We start from the raw sequence: 17,787 nt of genomic DNA, 5'->3' as shown, positions 1-17,787 counted from the left end.
CTTGGGATACAAACAGGGAACCAAAGCGGTGAGAATGCAGTGTGTGTGTGCAAGTCTAGTTTGAAATGTTAGAACAAATATAAATTTGCATTCTTACTGTGATTAATAGTATTTACACAAGAAAGGAAGTGAAAAATCGAATTTCTGGATGAATACATTGTCATGATGTACTGTACGTAACAGTCCGAGTGGTGTGTTATTGTGTTTGCGCAAGCAGCTTGCCAGCAACGGATCGGGCTCTTGCTCTGTGGTAGTCTCTGGGTCGGGTCACAGTGTCTCTAAAGGCGTGTTTCCTAGCCCGTCCGTCCGTCCTTTGGAGGCGTAGGCTCAGGGTCCAGTGTGAGGCAGAGGCCGGGAGCTTTCCCCTTGCAGCAGAGGGGCGCAGATGACCAGGATGCCCTCTGGGGACACGGCGGATTCCAGCGCGGCCACGTCCACTCCCTCTGGGATCCGGTACCGACGGTTAAACTGCCGCGACACCAAGCCTGGCCCGTCCTTCAGGAGGCAAATTGCAATTCAGGCATTTGCTACTAATAGAGAATAGAGCTGATTATAAATAGCTTTATGTTTCATAGGTTACTGAGTCTACGTGACCGATAGCAAGCATTCAATGTGTTATTACTAATATATAGCGCATAAGCAAACCGTCCTTGTGCTTAAGGAGCGAGTGACTGAAGTGACGCTTCCTGATCCCGACAATAGCAGAGCTGTCGGGTTATCGACTCGCTGATTTGAAGCGATCATATAGTACTCAATAGTACTATGGCGTCTAGGGTTGTGATTGGCTGCTCGTTTATGCTTAATCCAAATGATATATACATCATTTGGAGTACACGAAGCCTCATTCTCCCGTTCCTAAAGGGAAAACACACTTTGTATTCTATTCCTATATGACGAGTGTCTTGTAAGTGAGCAACCTGCCAGCGAGTCTTTTCGTCGTGTTTTTATCGCTCTGGCTAATAGAAGCGTTGCACGTTTTCTCTGCAGTTGCATTAAATAAACAATATAGGCTACTTTATTAAAAAGTCATGCAACTATTTACATTGCAGCAAATCGCTTAGGCTGCATTAAAACCTGAATTAGGTTTTCAAATTCCCACCCTCTGAATTATGAAATTCGAAGGCAACATATAAATAAAATGAGAAAAACAAATGTACACTTGGTATTTGTAATAAAACCCGAAACAGAGTTTTAAAAGTGCCAAATGCAAATTAGTTTTCGTTAGACGGTGTACCTTTCTTTGCTCGTGCTTTCCGTGAACCTCAACAAAGTCTCCTGTCACCTTCACCATGAGCTCCTCCGGGCAGAAGTGCTTCACGTCAACATGTACGGTAAACCCACTGCGATCACAAGCGACCTGTTTACATAGCAAGAATACATTAGTCTACACTCAAGTTTTTATTTATTATTTTTATTTTAGAAACGTGTATAACAGCTAATGAACTGTCCACTATTAAGCAGACATGACCCCTCACGTCCTATCAGAATTCCGATGCTATAGTCTCTTGATTCAGCGCCTGCCACCAAGAATTCTTGGGGTGCAGTAATATCATGCTTTAAGTGCAACAACAACAAAGACATAAAGCTAAACGTAGTTTAGTGAAGTATTTCATTCACGAGTGGACTTGCCTGCGAAGAGCCAGTGTGTTCCGTGGTGGGAATCTGCTGCTCCGATGGTGCCCAGGTATACGGACCCTGTGTTCCGCTTAGCCGAGGGATCAGCGGCGAGAGAACCCTCTCCCATGGAATGCCACCGAGAGGGACTGAAGGCGGCAGGTCGAAGTCCATTTCTCCTCTGCAGCAGAAGAACATAGAACGATTACAAGAGCGAAAAACAAAAACCTGTGCGTAAAAAAAGTTGTTGACAAATTAGTTAAGAAACTTCTGGGTGACATTTCGGGTGACGTCTGCTCGACTTGTTTGGGAAATATAATTAAGCTACTCATCCAAGGTGTTCCTTCAAAGTGTTAATTGTAGCACAGTATTCCAGAGCAAAAACGATCATAAAGTACCATAAGGATTATTTTACCGTTCAGTTCTTAAAGCCCGAATGAAACTGATCAAAAAGATGTGTGGATGCTCTTGTCCTGCGGTGCAAGCAGCCTGCAAATGCCTGGCTTTGACGGGTCACAGTTTTATAGCAGTTTCCTGGCGTCAGTTTCGTGTTTAGTCAGCCTGTCGTCACAGTTCCACCTTGCGCACGGCACTAATGTTGTGACAAACGAAACCGCTACCCTCTCGGACACACCGTAGCCCACCATCGCCCTTTCACACAGAGGAGGAGGCGAGGTTGGCAGGCTACAGTAGCCACAATGTACCGCATCACTATTTTAGAGCATCCAAAAGACATACCATGCCGTATGCGATTTGGAATAATTAGCGTACTAATTCTTGTTTTTGTATTTTGGTCATTATTTATGATGCTAAAGTTACATAATAATTCACCATTGATTTTGAAAGTGAATGTGCTGATGGGACTTTTTTAGATAGCCGGGGATTTTGTAGGTTATATATTTAGTGTTGTGACCAAGCCCGATGACAACGTGACACTATGTTTGTGGCAGTTTCTATTAAGGGATTTAATGAACAGATCTGGAATGGGCTTGGTCATTCTACGCAGTAGTCTACAGCACTTAAATAAATGATAACATCATTGTAAATTCCCTCCCATAATCTATGCGTTTTCAATTACAGAATGGTATCGCGTTCCACCTTCCCAGTAAAGGTTTATCACAATGTCAAACTGTCATTTTCCTGGACGGTTGCTAATAATATGTTAGAAGGTGTACGCCTGTGTGTGGGGGCAGTGTACAGCTTGTTCCTGGCGCGAGATATAACCTGCACCTCGGACACGTGCACAGATATAGCATCTCACGTTCATTACCTTTTTAGATCTCACAGGACACGTTGTTGTGCACGTTCCAAAGAAACTAGGAAGCCTATCTGTCTCTATTTGTTTAAATAATAAGCACCGTCGTCGCTTAATACGCACACTATAAAATCTGTTGACAAAATTGTCGGCGTTTGGCTCAAAATCGCCATGGCAACACTAACAACGATAATAATAATTCATAATCCGAATAATTTTCTAGGCGTTAAAATTTTATCTGACATTGCCTTACGTGCAGCTTTGGACATAATGCTGTAAGTGTTGTTTATGGGGATTCGCCATCTCTGCATTTTCAGAGTCTCTGTTGATTAAAACGGCGGCATATAGACCACAGCAGTATAATTAGAAAGGTCAGCATTGTACTATGTCTAAATTATTTGAATTCCGCTTTGACATCACCTCTCAACTCCGTTTCTATGGAGTGAAACAAACAGAGGTTTGTTCTGATTTCACAGGATCTAGTATGAACAAATTCTGAATTTGTGGGGGGAAAAAAGTGTTTTGCTGAACCTACAATGAGGAAGAAACGTTCAAATTGCATTGTTTGGCAGCCCTTTGAGGGCCTCTTAGATCGCAACGTTTGGCCGAACAGTGTTCCTAAAATGACTGTGGAAAACGAGGCTGACCTTTCCAGCGAACAGCGTGCGTCGTGGCTGAGCGGCACGTCCCGTAACTGGCTTATATAAGTTGTTAGCATAACAGAATGCTATGCGCCCGCCTGCTCAACATCCTTCTGTGATCCCTCTGTCAAATCCCCGCTAGTCAAAACAAATGCACCCAGCGCCGAATGCTTCTCGGGGAGGGGGGGTGGGGACCACACAAACACGGGCCCCGCAGCTGTGCCTGGAGAGACAGGCAGGCTCAGGGCAAAACCGCTCGGTGCCACGGGGCCCTGTAAAATAAAAAAAAAATAAAAAAGCACGTCCTCTGTGCCTTCTGCAAGAAACAGAAGTGGGAGTTTGTCACTCAATCTGTGACTCTGCTGCTAAAAATGGCACCCGGTGGAATCCCAGGGGGATGGTGGTAGCAGCAGCGATTGGGTTTCATAATAGAGCCTGACTAAGGCTGCAAAGAGGAGGGCGATGGGTCATTTATAGACGCTTGGCCGAGAGAATGACAGTTGGGTTGCCAAGATTTATAGCCGGGTCCAGATGGAGCCCTAAAATGGTAGAGTGTGTGTGTGTGTGTGTGTGTGTGTGTGGGTATGTCCGCAAGACAGAGCATCGGTGGTGACGACGCATATACAGAACAGTTACCGATACTGCACAAACATCCTGAGTGTATGAAACTACAGGTTGTGAACAAAAAAGGGAAAAACCTGGGTAAATAAGGGAAACGTAAAAGCAAAACAGGAGGTACAGCACAGGGTTTTAAGCATACACCTAGGCTTATGTATAAAAATCCTAGACAGGCCTGGTTGTCTAGAATTATGGGTAGCATGGCTGCAATAACACACGTTAGTATCTTTTAAAGGTTCATTGCTGGGGTATAACAATAAGCCTCAGTGAACAAGAGAGTACCTGCAGATATTTCTGGAGCAACAGTGCCAAGGTGACATTAGCATACATAGATACTGTGATTGGGGGGCGAGGGTGGCGTTTTTCATTTCCATTTTTATTTTACTCACTGAAAAAAAAACAAATTCCTCATACATTCACATTAAAATGTATTCAGCAGTTGGTGTTAAATTTTTGTTTCAAACATAAAAGCAATGGGAGGAAAAGTAATTGTTACAAATCAAATCCTGAATAGTGTGGGGCAATGTTAAATCTGCCCAAAAAAAGCCATAACCTTAAAATGGTTCTCATTTAAACTCACTTTGCTTTAAACAATCTCTTATGGTCACAGAATAAACAGAGTTGCAAGGTGCATGTAGTACTTGTTCGTTTACTGGAATGCAAGATTGTAATCGATATAAATCTAACGTGGTCAAACAAAGACAAACAGTAACACATTTCTGAAAGTGTTGGGTTTCAAATGAAGAGTCCAGGAGGTGTATCTTAGTGCTTACAAGTGTGTGTGTGAGTGTGTGAGTGTGTGTGTGTGTGTGTGTGTGTGTGTGTGTGTGTGTGTGTGTGTGTGTGTGTGTGTGTGTGTGAGTGTGTGTGTGTGTGTGTGTGCAGACAAGACAAAAAGCAGGTAAAGCAAACGGAGTGAGGATGTAGGATGCCGCGTCCTCTCCTCGTTAGGTCTCCTGTTTAGGGGATCCCCAGAGGAATGGTGAAGGACAGGTAATCTGCCACTTCTCCCCACTGCGCGCGGAAGTGCTGGAATATGGTTATCCACGTCGTGAGCACTGCGACCCACAGCAACAGCCCCAGAGCAGAGCGCTTCACATCTGGAAGAGATCGCATATGGACCGCAAAGGACAAACATAAAAATGCAATTCATTACATCACATTATGTATACACTGACATAAAACGCCTTGGATAACCAACGGCGGGTGAGACTTGTGGATGGATGTCAAAACACCAAGCAACATAAATCAAATTATGCAATTCGGCCAGATATTGTACACCCTCTTAGACACCACATACTGTACTAATGCAGCTATTGGTTTCATAACATGTTCTTGACACGTGCATTCCCTGATACACGTAGCATATGCCATGTCAAGGTAAATGCTTTAAGGTTTTGTTTTTCCAGCACCATGATCACATCACAGCAATTAATCCATGAGGCTCGTTTCAGCTTCAGCTGTATGATTCATTTAATTAGATTTTTTTTAGCTTAATCAACAATGTGGCCCTGGCTATTTAATACTAATGCCTTTTTCCTTAACACACACAATGACACACACAACATCTACACTATCTTTCCATCACATCCTGTTAGGTATTTCTGAATATGGGTATCATATAAATTTAATTATTATGGGTGTCAAATAAATTTAAGTATTACACAGGACATATTCCTTTAAATTATGATGTCCTAAAAAAGCACCCAAGTTCTGCGCTGTGTAGGCTACAAGAGATTCAGAAACTGCACCTAGTCACACTCACATGTTTTGATCTGGAGCTGTTCGGTGTACGTTGGTTTCATAAATGCTTCTCTGAAAAACCACACCACGTTTACCAGCCAAAGGAAAGGAAGAAAGGCAAAACCACCTGCAAAAAAACAGAAGAATAAATGAACAACTGACTGCACAGGACACATGTTTAGTTTGGAATTCACTGCTGTCCCAGTCTGAATTGCAAAAAATATTCAGCTACAGTAATCTCAGAAAACACGGAAACGCCAGGACCTGCAGTTCCACTGTAGGAAATTCAAATGAGAAAGTTATTGATGCATTTGTTGTCTTGACTTGACACACAGAAGGTGCAAGACGCAAATACTTCAATTGTTCTTCTTAATCAATAGTTAAAAGTGCAATGGCTTTTTATTATTAAATTTAAAGTGTTAATGAAGCAGCAGGATAATGCTTTAATGAACAAGAATAAAATTAGCTTGAGGTAAGGCACCCGCCTGTCTGTTCAGTGCTGTACTATAACTCACACATAAATGCCACTGTTACACTTTTTTCTTAAACTCAGTTTTCCAACTTACTTTTAGTGAGTGCTGCACTTGCCAAACTGTGTTTGTGAAGAACAACAAAAAAGTCTAAAGTAATGACAAATGTTATTTGTGTCCCAGCCGGACACTAACAGCCACGGGTGTGAATCTTGTGCATGGCATTCAGCATTTAGAAAAGTATGGACCAATAAGCATCCCTTACCCAGATAATATTTCCTACAGAGGTTGAGTTTCTCCTCATTGGGAACACGTTCCAGATTCATGGTGATTGGCAGCTTCTGGGGTCCCTCGGTCCGTTGTGTGGATTCTATCAGACAAACACGAAATAAAACATGAATAAGTGACCAAATAAGTAGCAGGCCTGCGGGACGCAATCCATAAAACATCAATTCTAGTAAAATGCATTAGACAATACATCAAAAGTTATGACAGTAATGTTCCATTTTATCTCCAACTACTACAGCTTGACTTGTTTGCGACTTCGTCGAGTTAGGATTAAAAATGTAATAAAATTTCGCCAGATTCTCTCGAAGAAGCCGGTAGTAATTGCCTACATTTGGACAGTGGGACAATTTTCGGAGGTTCGTCTTAAACTGGGTGCCAAGTTAATCCTGGACCCGGCCCAGGTATGACTCCAGGTGAATGCGAATCTAGTTACACATGTTCCCGTTGATCTTGGGGCACTGTTGTCCATAACGGTACCAGCACCTCATAGCAGAACCTACGAAAGGTTTTGAGGTAAAAGAACAATAACAGTGGCTTCGCGAGGGCCTTGTCGCATCGAACCACCACGCAAAGTACCACAAATCACTAAGCCAGTTAGTTCTCTGAATTACTCACGAGGAACAGCAAATCGTAATCTAGCTAGTCGCCCGATGAAACCAAACTAAAATAACGTTGCATTCTGCAAATTACTTTCAAGAGTGCTAACTATGAAGCTACCGCCACACTGATAGCAAGTTAGCCAGCGAGCCAACTATCTTACTCGAAAAGTAGACATCATCTCTGATATAAGAAAAATTAGACATCTACTTAGATAATTGTTCACCTTTAATAGTATCCTTCGTCACCAGGTGCCACTTTCGAAAACATAAAACAAAACGGTAACCTACAATTTCTCAACCACAATTCCCAATTCTCTCTCACAAGCAAAATATACACGGTCAACAGTTCCGCTTCCGGGATACGGAAGCTCTACAGTTTTCAGGAGCGCATCAGTTTTACAGCAGACAGTGAGCGTGTGATGTGTATCTCGTGTTGAGGGGGTAACAGTTCGTTAAATATATATCCTCATACAGAATTTTTCTAAAGCCGAGACCTATAAAACATAATATTCACAAGAAGAAATTGTATTCTACGGAGGGATGGACGCTGATGTTATGACAAATTTTCATACTTTATCCTGTACACATTTGATTGAGATCCGGGAATCTGCACATCATAGAAAATGTGTAATAATAATATGACAAACGCCGATGGTCACATGAATATATTTACAGCAAGCTTTTAGAAATATGTAAATGATTGAAATCCATAAATCATTTGATCAATCAGTCAAATATGGTCTGTGGACACAAATAATACACAAATAATTTTATATTTTCCACACATGGTTACTGCTGATTTACTGTTCTTGTATTACATTTTAAATAACTATTAGGAGTGTAAATAATGTTGACACATCTTTTTAGGGGAAAATAGTGCTTGATAACTAAAAGCTTTTCCTCTGAGAAATCGTGTAAAGGAACATAATCTTCCAATTCTTCTGTGCATATGGTATGGCTTATTACCTGTACTGTTTTTTTTTTTTTTTTACAGCATTCTTTGCTAATCTTTATCAAGGATATGATTAAATGTGAAGGGCACTGTATATAGTGGGTCAAGAGTGCATACAGTTGCATGGCTTCAGCTAGCGAAGCGATGACTTCACATGAACAGTTGTGGAATGTACATTCACATTAGAGCAGATCAGGATATGTCCAAGATTCATACGAATGTGTTGCATATCACAGGTGGGTGAAGCCCGAGTGTTACTGCTGTCATTGTTTGGGAACACAAGTCTCTGATGTGCTACACACTGTATGCACTGCGTGATGTTAGGATGTCAGGATTTTAAGCTTCCCAGTGCCATGAGACACTTCACTTCCCCCGAGCTGCGACCAGTCCCTCCCAGTGCTGACCTTGGCTGGGAGACCAATGTTGTATAACTGACCATTGCATAACCTGGGAGGTTTGTTCCCTCCCTTGTGTAATAAGACAATACCAACTCTTTTTATGATTGGACTTTTGTGACTTTCCTGTGGATGGGCCTAAAAGCTTTGAATCAGGCATGATAATAGATAAAGCAGAAACAATGTCTGTGTGGTTATGCTTATTGGTCGTATCTGGAGGAAAAACACCTGAAAATAACAGATAATTTAGTCGCTGTTAGGATTCTGTTGCTAATGCCAGCATAGTTGTCCCCATCTCACCTCCTTCCACTGAGCCCCACTCGCATTCTTATATTTATAATAGTGCTTCAGTCAGCTATGGGTAAGTGTTAAATAAAGTAGCTCATAAACGTTTTGTACATACTGTCTATACCTTATGTATATATACACACATCAACAGACAGACAGACTGCCAGGCAGAGACAGAGTATTTATATATATATTTATATATGTGTGTGTGTGTGTGCGTATCAGACCTGGGTCAAATACGTATTTGTTTTGGATTAAAATACTTTTCTGTATTCTATTGATCTTGCCTGGTGTAATTAAGCCAGCCAATAAGAAGGCGGGGTTTGCACTTTTTGAGAGTATTTAATGATTCCAATACACCAGACAAGATCAGTAAAGCTTAGAAAAGTATTTGAATTCAAAACAAATACGCATTTGACCCAGGTCTGGTATGTATGTATATATATATATATATATATATATATATATACATATACTCTCCTCAACCACCGTCAATGCGTAGAGCCCACCTGGGAGATGCATGGCAGCCATTTTGCACCAGAACACGCACCAAACAACAGCTGAGAAGGACAGGGAGACAACAATTGTTAGCCAATTAAACTGGGGGATGGATGATTAAGTGGCAGGTTGACAGAGCCAGGCTTAGAATTTAGCCAGGACACCAGGGAACCCCCCTACTCATTGTGATAAGTGTTGTGGGATCTTTAATTACCACAGCAAGGCGGGGTCTCAGTTTAATGTCTTGTTTGAAAGATGACATCTCCTAAAGCACAGTATCCCCATCACTGCTCTGAGGCATTGGGGTTTATTTGACCAGAGGGAAGTTTGCCCCCTACTGGCCCACCAACACCATCATCCCACAGGGAAACAGGCAGACAAAAAAATATCTAGCTGACTACCAGGTTCGTAAAGTGGACAAGGAATTGTTGTGGTTTATGGTGATCACTGTCTTCACTTGAACGAATCAAATGTGAGAACTATTGTAGAAATTTTGTGAAACTATATAATGGACACACACACACACACACAGAGACACTCACGCACACACACAGACCAAGAGTATTTGAAATTTGTGACAAATTTCCAAATACAATTTTTAAAGAGTCACTGGCATGTTGCCAATTTATCTGACTGACCACATTGTTTAAACCTTTGCAGTATATTTTCCAATGGCATTACAATAAATTCCACTACAGAATTAAACCATTTGCTGCAGAAAATTAATGTGTTAACATTTACTGTGTGCACTTTGGTCAATGGACATTTTATGAAGGGTACATTAAAAATTAAGTATTATTAGACTCATACATTTGGACATTTAGACATATCTTATTGGACAAATGTTCACTTGTGCCTAAAGGAGTTATAAATAAGAAGCGTTAAGTGTAACTTTTTATATTTTTATTTTATCTTTTTTAACAAAAACTTTTTTTCAATAATAGACAGTCATCCATTATATAATTATATAATTTCTACTTTGAATCAATTAAATATATTTTCCATTGATCTATTTTTTTCTTATGAATGTAAATTATGAATTTGCCATATAAAATTAATAAACAGATAAAAAAATGTTCTGTCTACTTCCATATCATCATCAAAGATAATTCGATGGAATGTTTCTTCACAAAATAAAAAATGCTCCATGTTGTTCCAAATAAGTTTGGTATAAACACATTCTTAAACTAAGTGCGTTATTGTCTCTTTCTCAGTTCCACAAAAATACTCATATCTTCAATATTCTTCATAATTATTGGTCGTGCAAAAAGTATTAATTATCACGGGGGTTGTAGTTCATTTGCTTACTGCTTGAAGGGAAGAAGGAAGCGTGTAGCATGCCCGTAGTGAACGCTGGGTCTTGAAGTTCACTTTCCAAAGTGTAGCTTTACAGCGTCGCCATAGTGGAGCATAGCTCTGCATTAGCTTTCTTGATATTTTTTATGACGAAATCTGAGGAATAACTCGCCCGGCCAGAAATATTCGAGTTTTTTTTATATCTCTCCTGTTATAACTGACCCAAAGGTAACATTTTGAAGGGGTAACAGAAAAGACTCGCTTTCCCAGGGAGCTCGTGGTTTCCCCTCCCCTACCTCGCGCCTTCCCCTGTCGTCTCACCCAGGTTTTTTCGGTGTTGTTGTGGGAGCTAATGATGGCGGCAGCGGGATGCGGATCAGCAACCGCGGCTACTGGGGGAAGTTCATGCGGTACGGCCGCTGCTAGGGGTCGTTTCCCGGGTCGGCCTTGGTCGTCGCGTAGTCGATTGCGTTCTGAGAAGCGTTCACAGCTCGGCCGGTTTGGGACTGAAGCCGGAGAGACAGACATTGGAGGCCCAAGGCCCTCCAACCTAGGACTTGCGCTAAACGACGACCCGTCGCACTTACGTTTACTTGGGATGGAGGTTAAATACAAGAGCCTGGGAGAGGCCGGTTACAACTCAAGCGGCAGTGAAGAGGTGAGCTCCAAAACTAGCAACCTATTGATTTGAATCAGATGGCTCGTACCTCGCATAAATAGCACGGTACGACACTTGCTCGCTTAAAACGAGGTGTCTTTTTAAAATTATACATTGTTAGCCAAAAGAAAGACAAGTTTACCGACAGACCATGATCGCCAGCAAGCTAACTATACCTAGCGAGCTAAGTAGCTGGAGGGTGTCATCAACAAAGGAGGACATCTAGATTTTCCCGTATTCGCTTATTTGTTGTTATCCTCTCGTATTGATAAACCCCATTAAACATAATATTCTGCGCATCCAGACGTGTTGCGTTTTGCAGGTGTGCAGCAAGTCAACGCTGGATGTAGCTACGAGAGTACTAGCTAATGCTGGAGAGGGGGAGGGGGCTAGCCAGTTTCTAGCTGCATTGTAGAACAGAATGAATGTAGCAAGATATCAAGATGGTCGACAGAGGAAGCTTATTAAACACACGCACTAAACCAACACTATGCAAAGTGGACGCACGCTCATTTTATGGCTTTCTGTATCATTAGTGATCGACTAGTATGTGTGAAACCTACATTACTGGACTACGGTGTTTGCACAGTGCCCAGTTAATGGAGGGAAAACGATCGCAGTAGATGGCTGGCTAGCTTAGCTAGCCTAGTATATCCTCTAGTGCCTTGAATGCATTTGGACGAAATGGGTGAAACAAGTAGCACAGCGGATCTCTCCATGTTGAGTGGGTAAATCCGTTTTGTGTAATTCACAGTAAGGTACCTGGCTTAAGTATCGCAGGGTAACTTAAAGTATTCAAGTTACCGCTTTACTTCGTGCAAAAACGCGTTAAGCCGCTATTGTCCTAGGACTAATAGCCCTTTGCTGAATTTAACCATTGAACACCCGCGAAACTTGACATTTACATGCATTTTATTTTACTGAAACTGACTGATTGTATTTAGATTTTTTTGTATTGTTCATGTTGACTATTAGCTTGAACAAACGGGTGGGTTACTTGAGATGTAAATACAAGCTCTCCCATGTGGTTATTTTCTGACCTAGAGTTTTCTCCGACCAGGTTGGTTCCCGTAAATTTGCGTTGAAAGTCACAGAAAACCGATAAAGGACAAGTTACAGCTACTAGTGCACTTTTAGAAATCTGAATATTTTTTTGTGATGGCGAACTAATTTCAGTGTCCCGTAGTGAATTATTTCGTGCAGTATGATCGCGTACCTGCGTTCTTTTCCCCTTCTTTTTCTTCTTTTTCTATCGCCATCTAGCAGAGCAATGCTAACTTTAATACCTAACAGCTAATACTGTTATCCCTGGTCAAAGCAGCAGATGTCTGTGCAACTTTCTGGGGATTACTTTTTAAACACGTACTTGTTTTTAATAAAAGTATATTCAATCTTGGACATGCCAAATAGTACTGGTTTATTTGACAGTCGTTGTTGTCCCTTTAGTTGCATGGTGATATGTATTTTAAAAATATGAATTATCAATAAGAAACATTATTACGTAAACATGCTATATTCACAGGTGTCTAGAAACTGTAATTAATTAGAAGATACCTGGTTCAATAACCAGAAGGACAAGTGAAACATGAGGCTGCCATATTCAACTCCCGCTAACTTAAGTAACTTTAAAATTTGTCTTGCGCATTTATAAAGAATTTACATCATCTTGTCACTCCTGTGTTCTGTGTACCTGTAAAAATAAAAAAATAAAAAAAGGGAATAGTTGATGCCTATTGAGCAGTGGAGTTTAGTCAGGACAGGAGCACTCTGTAGAATGGGGTATTCTGCAGCCAAGCTTTTACAGGTAGACCTCTGTGCAGACAGATAGGACATAATGACCTGTCTGTATATCCTGACGTGCTTCACAATATGAGGCCATATATTGTGGTCTAAAAATGGTCTAAATATGACTGATAAAATTATCAGTACTGGCGCTGTGCTTTGGGTTATTATATTGAAAGTTCACGTGAAACTAGTGAAGGGGTGAAGGTGTGGATTTATTAATGGGATGCATTCATAAAGGGTAAAGGGACTGCATTTATATAGTGCTTTTATCCAAAGCGCTTTACAATTGATGCTTCTCATTCACCAGAGCAATTAGGGGTTAGGTGTCTTGCTCAGGGACACTTCGACATGCCCAGGGCGGGGATCGAACTGGCAACCCTCCGACTGCCAGACAACCGCTCTTACCTCCTGAGCTACGTCGCCCCCATCTTGACTAATTGACGCAGTAATTGCTGCCATAGCTGGACTATACATTTTTTGTGCTGCCCTTTCCGTAGTGCTGGATAGCGTACGCTCTTACGTGGGACCACGAGGATACACATTACAATGTTCATTCATAAAAACACTCTCTGTAATGTGGGGAGACATAAGGTCACCCCATCATTTATTTGCGCCTGCGTTTTCATCCTTTACTTAAACCACAAGGAATGAGACGCATGGTGCATGCAGCACCGGCTCCTTGCGTTCGGTTAGCTGCAGAATCGGTTAGAAAAGCCAGAAGGCTCCTTTTGGGCCTTTAGGGTCTTTAGGTTAACTGCACGTGTTCTTCACCGTTTGCTTTGGTGTCTGTGATTCTGTGCTTGTTGCTGGTGGTCTCCTGGCAGTGGACTTGTTTGTGGAGTTCTATGTTTGGCAGTCCATCAACTGTCCAGTGATTTGATCTGGAGAGGCCCTGGGCAAATTAAGGCCCTGTGAAATTTAAGCTTTCTGCATTATCTTTTCCCCTAATGTCAGATTGCTTGGCGTTATTTTGTTTTCTATGATTTATCGCTAATCTATGGAAACATCTGCAGAAATGAGATAGAATAGAAAGTGATAAAGACATAATGAATAGAGAAACAACTGTCTCATTTGACATTTGTGCATGATTTTGATCAGTGCTGTGAGATTGGAGAGGTAAAGTAACGTATTGTGACAACAACTGATATTAAAACTTGTTAAGTAACGCTATAATAAAGCTGTTATTGTTAGCAGTTGCTGTGATAGTGGGCCTATTAATAATTAGTTTTATTTAGATGTTGTGCTTGGGCAGAGATTCCATGTTCTGAAAATGGAAGACCCTGGATAGCAGCTCTGACAGTGTGTACATTGTGCAAATGCAGATATATTTCCTAGCTTGTCTTTGCAAAAAAAGGAAAGCAAGAATGGTTATCCCACCACTGCAATGCCTGTGCAAGTTATGATGTGTCCGAATGCTTTGATAACTGTACAAAACACGACCGGTCTGTTAGGGTTTGAACATAGGTGTGGTCTGTCGCTTTTTTAAAATCAGCATTAAATGTCTCTGTACCACCATGAAAGAAATATTAATAAACTGCTTTCAGTTTCACAGCCCTTAACTGACGTTCAGAACTCTGTCACTGTTTCCTGTCCGTGCTACTCGTGCCGAAGCAGGGACCAGGCGGCCGTGTGTAGGCTGCAGCTCCTGTCCGGAAGGGGGAGGGGCATATCTGCAAGAGAGAGGGCATTTCAGGAGATGATGTGTGGAAGGGAGCAGGTCTTCTTCATTCTGTAATTCAAAATACACACGTGACTGCTTTTTAATAGGAGATGTTTTTGTAAAACTGAGACTGAAAAAAGGTGTGAAGGTTGGGGGGGGGTGGGGGTTGGGGTCGGGAAGGACATTGCCATGGCGATGGTCACCATGACCGCCCTTGCTTGGGGACCTCCTCTGAGACGCATGTCTTTAATGTGGTCTTGTGTGGCTCAGTGATGCATCCTGGGATAAAAGGTCATTTTTGTCACTTTTTTTTTTTGTTGATGTGGCTGTATGACGTATGGCTCTTGAATTCCTCGCTAATGCAATGATTTTAAGCACTCACTCTTCATTGTCAGTTGCATGTGAACTGCACGATAAGCAGGTAATTTCTTCCTCATTGAAGAGTAGCCATGGGTAAGATTTGAACCATTTTGGCTGAAGTGGGTCTTTTTTAGTACTATTTCCGGGCTTTTGCCTTGGCAACTGCTCACTGTCAAGCAACTTTGACTTCACTGAAAGACACATTGAAAGGGTGCGGACTCGCCAGCTCAAACTCTTGCTTGATTAAATAAGTCTGTCACAATGTTCGGAAACATAGCACATTTTATTATATGGGGCGATATAGCTCAGGAGGTAAGACCGATTGTCTGGCAGTCGGAGGGTTGCCGGTTTAAAACCCCGCCCTGGGCATGTCGAAGTGTCCTTGAGCAAGACACCTAACCCCTAACCTCTAACTGCTCTGGTGAATGAGAGGCATCAATTGTAAAGCGCTTTGGATAAAAGCGCTATATAAATGCAGTCCATTTACCATTATATGGGCGAAGCTATGTCTCAGCATGCAGTTTCAGAGGGAGAGGTGAGGTCTATTTCTAGATTTTTTTTATTCTATCAAGGGAAAGCTTGGTCTCCGTTACCAATGTGGTACCCACCTTGTAACCTTCTTTCTTTGCACACGCAACTCTGCTTCCGACTTAGTGTAAAATTGATATTTGAACAAACTAAAATTCTGAATGAGCACTGCATTGTCCGATTGGGCAAGTGACCGAGCAGTTTTACTTGCCCCAGGAAAGTGATAATGTAGAGCCCTATGATGGGTGGGCTATAGTGGGGAAAGATGGTGCTCTGAAGAAGACACTGTCCTGTACATGTGTTGGTAAGGCCATGTTCTTTCTGCTGCAGGCCTGGCCTGTAATTCTGTCCTCCAGCAGCAAGGTGTCAGCCTCCTCCTTAAGACCAGTCATAAAAAATTATTATGAAGTGTTTCTTGGCCGGTTTTCCTGAAATATCACAACCTGTAATGTAATTAATGACAATAGCAGCAGCAGTAAAAGGTATTTAAATGCGTAGGTCAGTTAATGCATGGAATTCATTATGCTGATGGTAATGTAAGCATATTCATTAAATAAAATAGTCGCAATTCATTTGTTAGTTACACTGCCTGAATTCACCATTTTGATTTGCGTCCGCCTGTTTTTTTCAGTCCAGTGAATTTAAACAGATTTAAATCGCTGTGCATGTTGTGTGAGACGTGAGTGAACATTTAAAAAATATTTTTGAAGACCAGGTTAATTTTGTGGTTTTTATGGTCTGTAACTTTCAACAGGAAATACATCTTCACAAATCTCCCCCATCTATGCTTTCTGAAAGGAATTTAAACCAGATACGATTTATGAGAAATATCCAGTGACCGATTCAGTGGGATGTGTGTTTTGATTTGCTTTGACTTTGTTTTCAAGAGTGAATGAAAAACTGGTTTTTAGAGTATAGTCGCATGGGAACAATCACCCATACGATTTTAATGTATTAAAACCCCACCCTGAAAAATACTTCTCATCTCGTCATTATCACATCTGGGCTGTTTTGGTGCTGTTTTGCTCAATACCAGAAATTCTGAATTCACTTTCAGATGGGCTTAGAACTTCACTTTCCTACAAGGCTTAATGTGTGTGTGCGTATTGGAAATGCTTAATTTGCAATCTGATTTCTGCAGTCTGATTGCTATCTCAGACTGAGCTCCTTTTGGTGCCCCTCCCACACCTGTTATACACACTTCATTGCAGTGAGGCTAGCAGCCATGCAGCCATGCAGCCATGCAGCCATGCAGCCATGTCCCGCCTGCTGGCTGCGGGTGACTGAGGGTTGGCCTGATCGGTCCCCGGGGGGGATGGTGGACCAGGCGGTTGTTGTGGCGCAGTCTTCATTGGAAAATAAATTAAAATCAGCACCCTAGTTTGTTGAAGACACTGCTGTAAGAGGTTGTAGTCTGTTGTACATATGAGTTTCTGGCTGAGTTTATTACCAAAATTTATCTTGCTTGGAGAGCCAACAAGAGATGCAGCACAAATGTATATGGATAAAAATAACCTTGATTCATTCATTTTAAATTTTAAATTTTAATTTGATTAATGCGTTAGTTGATCAATTGCTTTAATTAATATGTTAATTTTAACAGTCATAACTATTACCATTATAGTTCTTAAATCTTGTGTGAATTAACATTACCTGGGTGTAAAGAAAATGTGCCATGCAAGAATTGGTTTTGATCCTCTGTGTCTCTGTCAGGGAGATGATTTCCGAGGGTTTGACCCTGAAAATGAAGGCTACAGGAGCCCTTTGCGCTCCGGACACAATCCCTCAAAAAGTGAGTACCCCCCTGTGCGAACCCTTTAAGGGGCAAGATCACAAATATTTGATTAGTATGTTCTTAACTGAAAATTCTAATGCTGATGTCACGATCACCATGGTAATTGAAAGCAGTGGAGCTCTAGAACACTGACCCCCCCCCCCCCAACTTTCTTTCATTTTTAAAAATTTCCTTTAGGCTTTTTTTTTTCCTGCTAACCGTGCATGGATTTGTAGAAATCTTCATGTCAGTTTCCAAATTTTTATTGGTGGATGGTAAAACATTTTACAAGCACAGAGGTCTGTTGCATAACTAAATTAGTTTTGGTTATGAACCAATTACAGAAATTGTGCTTGTGGTTCCTG

General features: G+C 41.5%; 3 protein-coding genes across 7 annotated transcripts in view; 1 reads left to right on the top strand and 2 right to left on the bottom strand.

Moving 5' to 3' along the window:
- Nucleotides 1-171: 171 nt before the first annotated feature.
- On the bottom strand, nucleotides 172-2,260 carry hspb6 (heat shock protein, alpha-crystallin-related, b6). Its single transcript, XM_064311912.1, has 4 exons — nucleotides 2,030-2,260; nucleotides 1,630-1,795; nucleotides 1,235-1,357; nucleotides 172-495 (listed from the first exon to the last, which is right to left on the bottom strand). The coding sequence occupies exons 2-4, from the start codon at nucleotides 1,786-1,788 to the stop codon at nucleotides 328-330; spliced, it is 450 nt and encodes a 149-aa protein (XP_064167982.1). The 5' UTR covers nucleotides 1,789-1,795; nucleotides 2,030-2,260; the 3' UTR covers nucleotides 172-327.
- Nucleotides 2,261-4,483: 2,223 nt separating this feature from the next.
- Nucleotides 4,484-7,611, bottom strand: psenen (presenilin enhancer, gamma-secretase subunit). 5 transcript variants are annotated; one of them, XR_010326004.1, is made up of 5 exons: nucleotides 7,453-7,611; nucleotides 6,607-6,711; nucleotides 5,894-5,998; nucleotides 5,014-5,228; nucleotides 4,484-4,939 (listed from the first exon to the last, which is right to left on the bottom strand). XR_010326004.1 is itself a non-coding variant. In XM_064311948.1 (4 exons), the coding sequence occupies exons 2-4, from the start codon at nucleotides 6,665-6,667 to the stop codon at nucleotides 5,089-5,091; spliced, it is 306 nt and encodes a 101-aa protein (XP_064168018.1). In that variant the 5' UTR covers nucleotides 6,668-6,711; nucleotides 7,453-7,611; the 3' UTR covers nucleotides 4,484-5,088. The 5 variants fall into 5 exon arrangements, 2 of the variants coding, with proteins under 2 accessions (XP_064168018.1, XP_064168027.1); XR_010326003.1 differs by having other exon boundaries at nucleotides 4,484-4,933; XR_010326005.1 differs by having other exon boundaries at nucleotides 4,484-4,929.
- A 3,302-nt stretch (nucleotides 7,612-10,913) lies between these two features.
- Nucleotides 10,914-17,787, top strand: part of kmt2bb (lysine (K)-specific methyltransferase 2Bb) — a 55,222-nt gene continuing 48,348 nt past the window's right edge. Inside the window, exons 1-2 of the mRNA XM_064323709.1 lie at nucleotides 10,914-11,315; nucleotides 17,362-17,440. Coding sequence (XP_064179779.1) covers nucleotides 11,010-11,315; nucleotides 17,362-17,440 — 385 coding nt within the window. The 5' untranslated portion in view covers nucleotides 10,914-11,009. The remainder of the gene's footprint in view (nucleotides 11,316-17,361; nucleotides 17,441-17,787) is intronic.

This window comes from Anguilla rostrata, chromosome 1 (genome assembly GCF_018555375.3).
Source record: "Anguilla rostrata isolate EN2019 chromosome 1, ASM1855537v3, whole genome shotgun sequence".
NCBI lineage: Eukaryota > Metazoa > Chordata > Actinopteri > Anguilliformes > Anguillidae > Anguilla > Anguilla rostrata.
Note: the sequence above shows the minus strand (reverse complement) of the source record. Positions and strands in the feature narration are given on the sequence as shown.

Coding starts and splice junctions, on each gene's coding strand:
- hspb6 (XM_064311912.1), bottom strand. CDS start 1,788: ATGGACTTCGACCTGCCGCCTTCAGTCCCTCTCGGTGGCATTCCATGG. Junction 1,358..1,629: donor AACACACTGGCTCTTCGCAG/GCAAGTCCACTC, acceptor CTATGTAAACAG/GTCGCTTGTGATCGCAGTGG. Junction 496..1,234: donor GAAAGCACGAGCAAAGAAAG/GTACACCGTCTA, acceptor TGCCTCCTGAAG/GACGGGCCAGGCTTGGTGTC.
- psenen (XM_064311948.1), bottom strand. CDS start 6,667: ATGAATCTGGAACGTGTTCCCAATGAGGAGAAACTCAACCTCTGTAGG. Junction 5,999..6,606: donor CTGTAGGAAATATTATCTGG/GTAAGGGATGCT, acceptor GTTTTTTTGCAG/GTGGTTTTGCCTTTCTTCCT. Junction 5,229..5,893: donor ACAGCTCCAGATCAAAACAT/GTGAGTGTGACT, acceptor GATCTCTTCCAG/ATGTGAAGCGCTCTGCTCTG.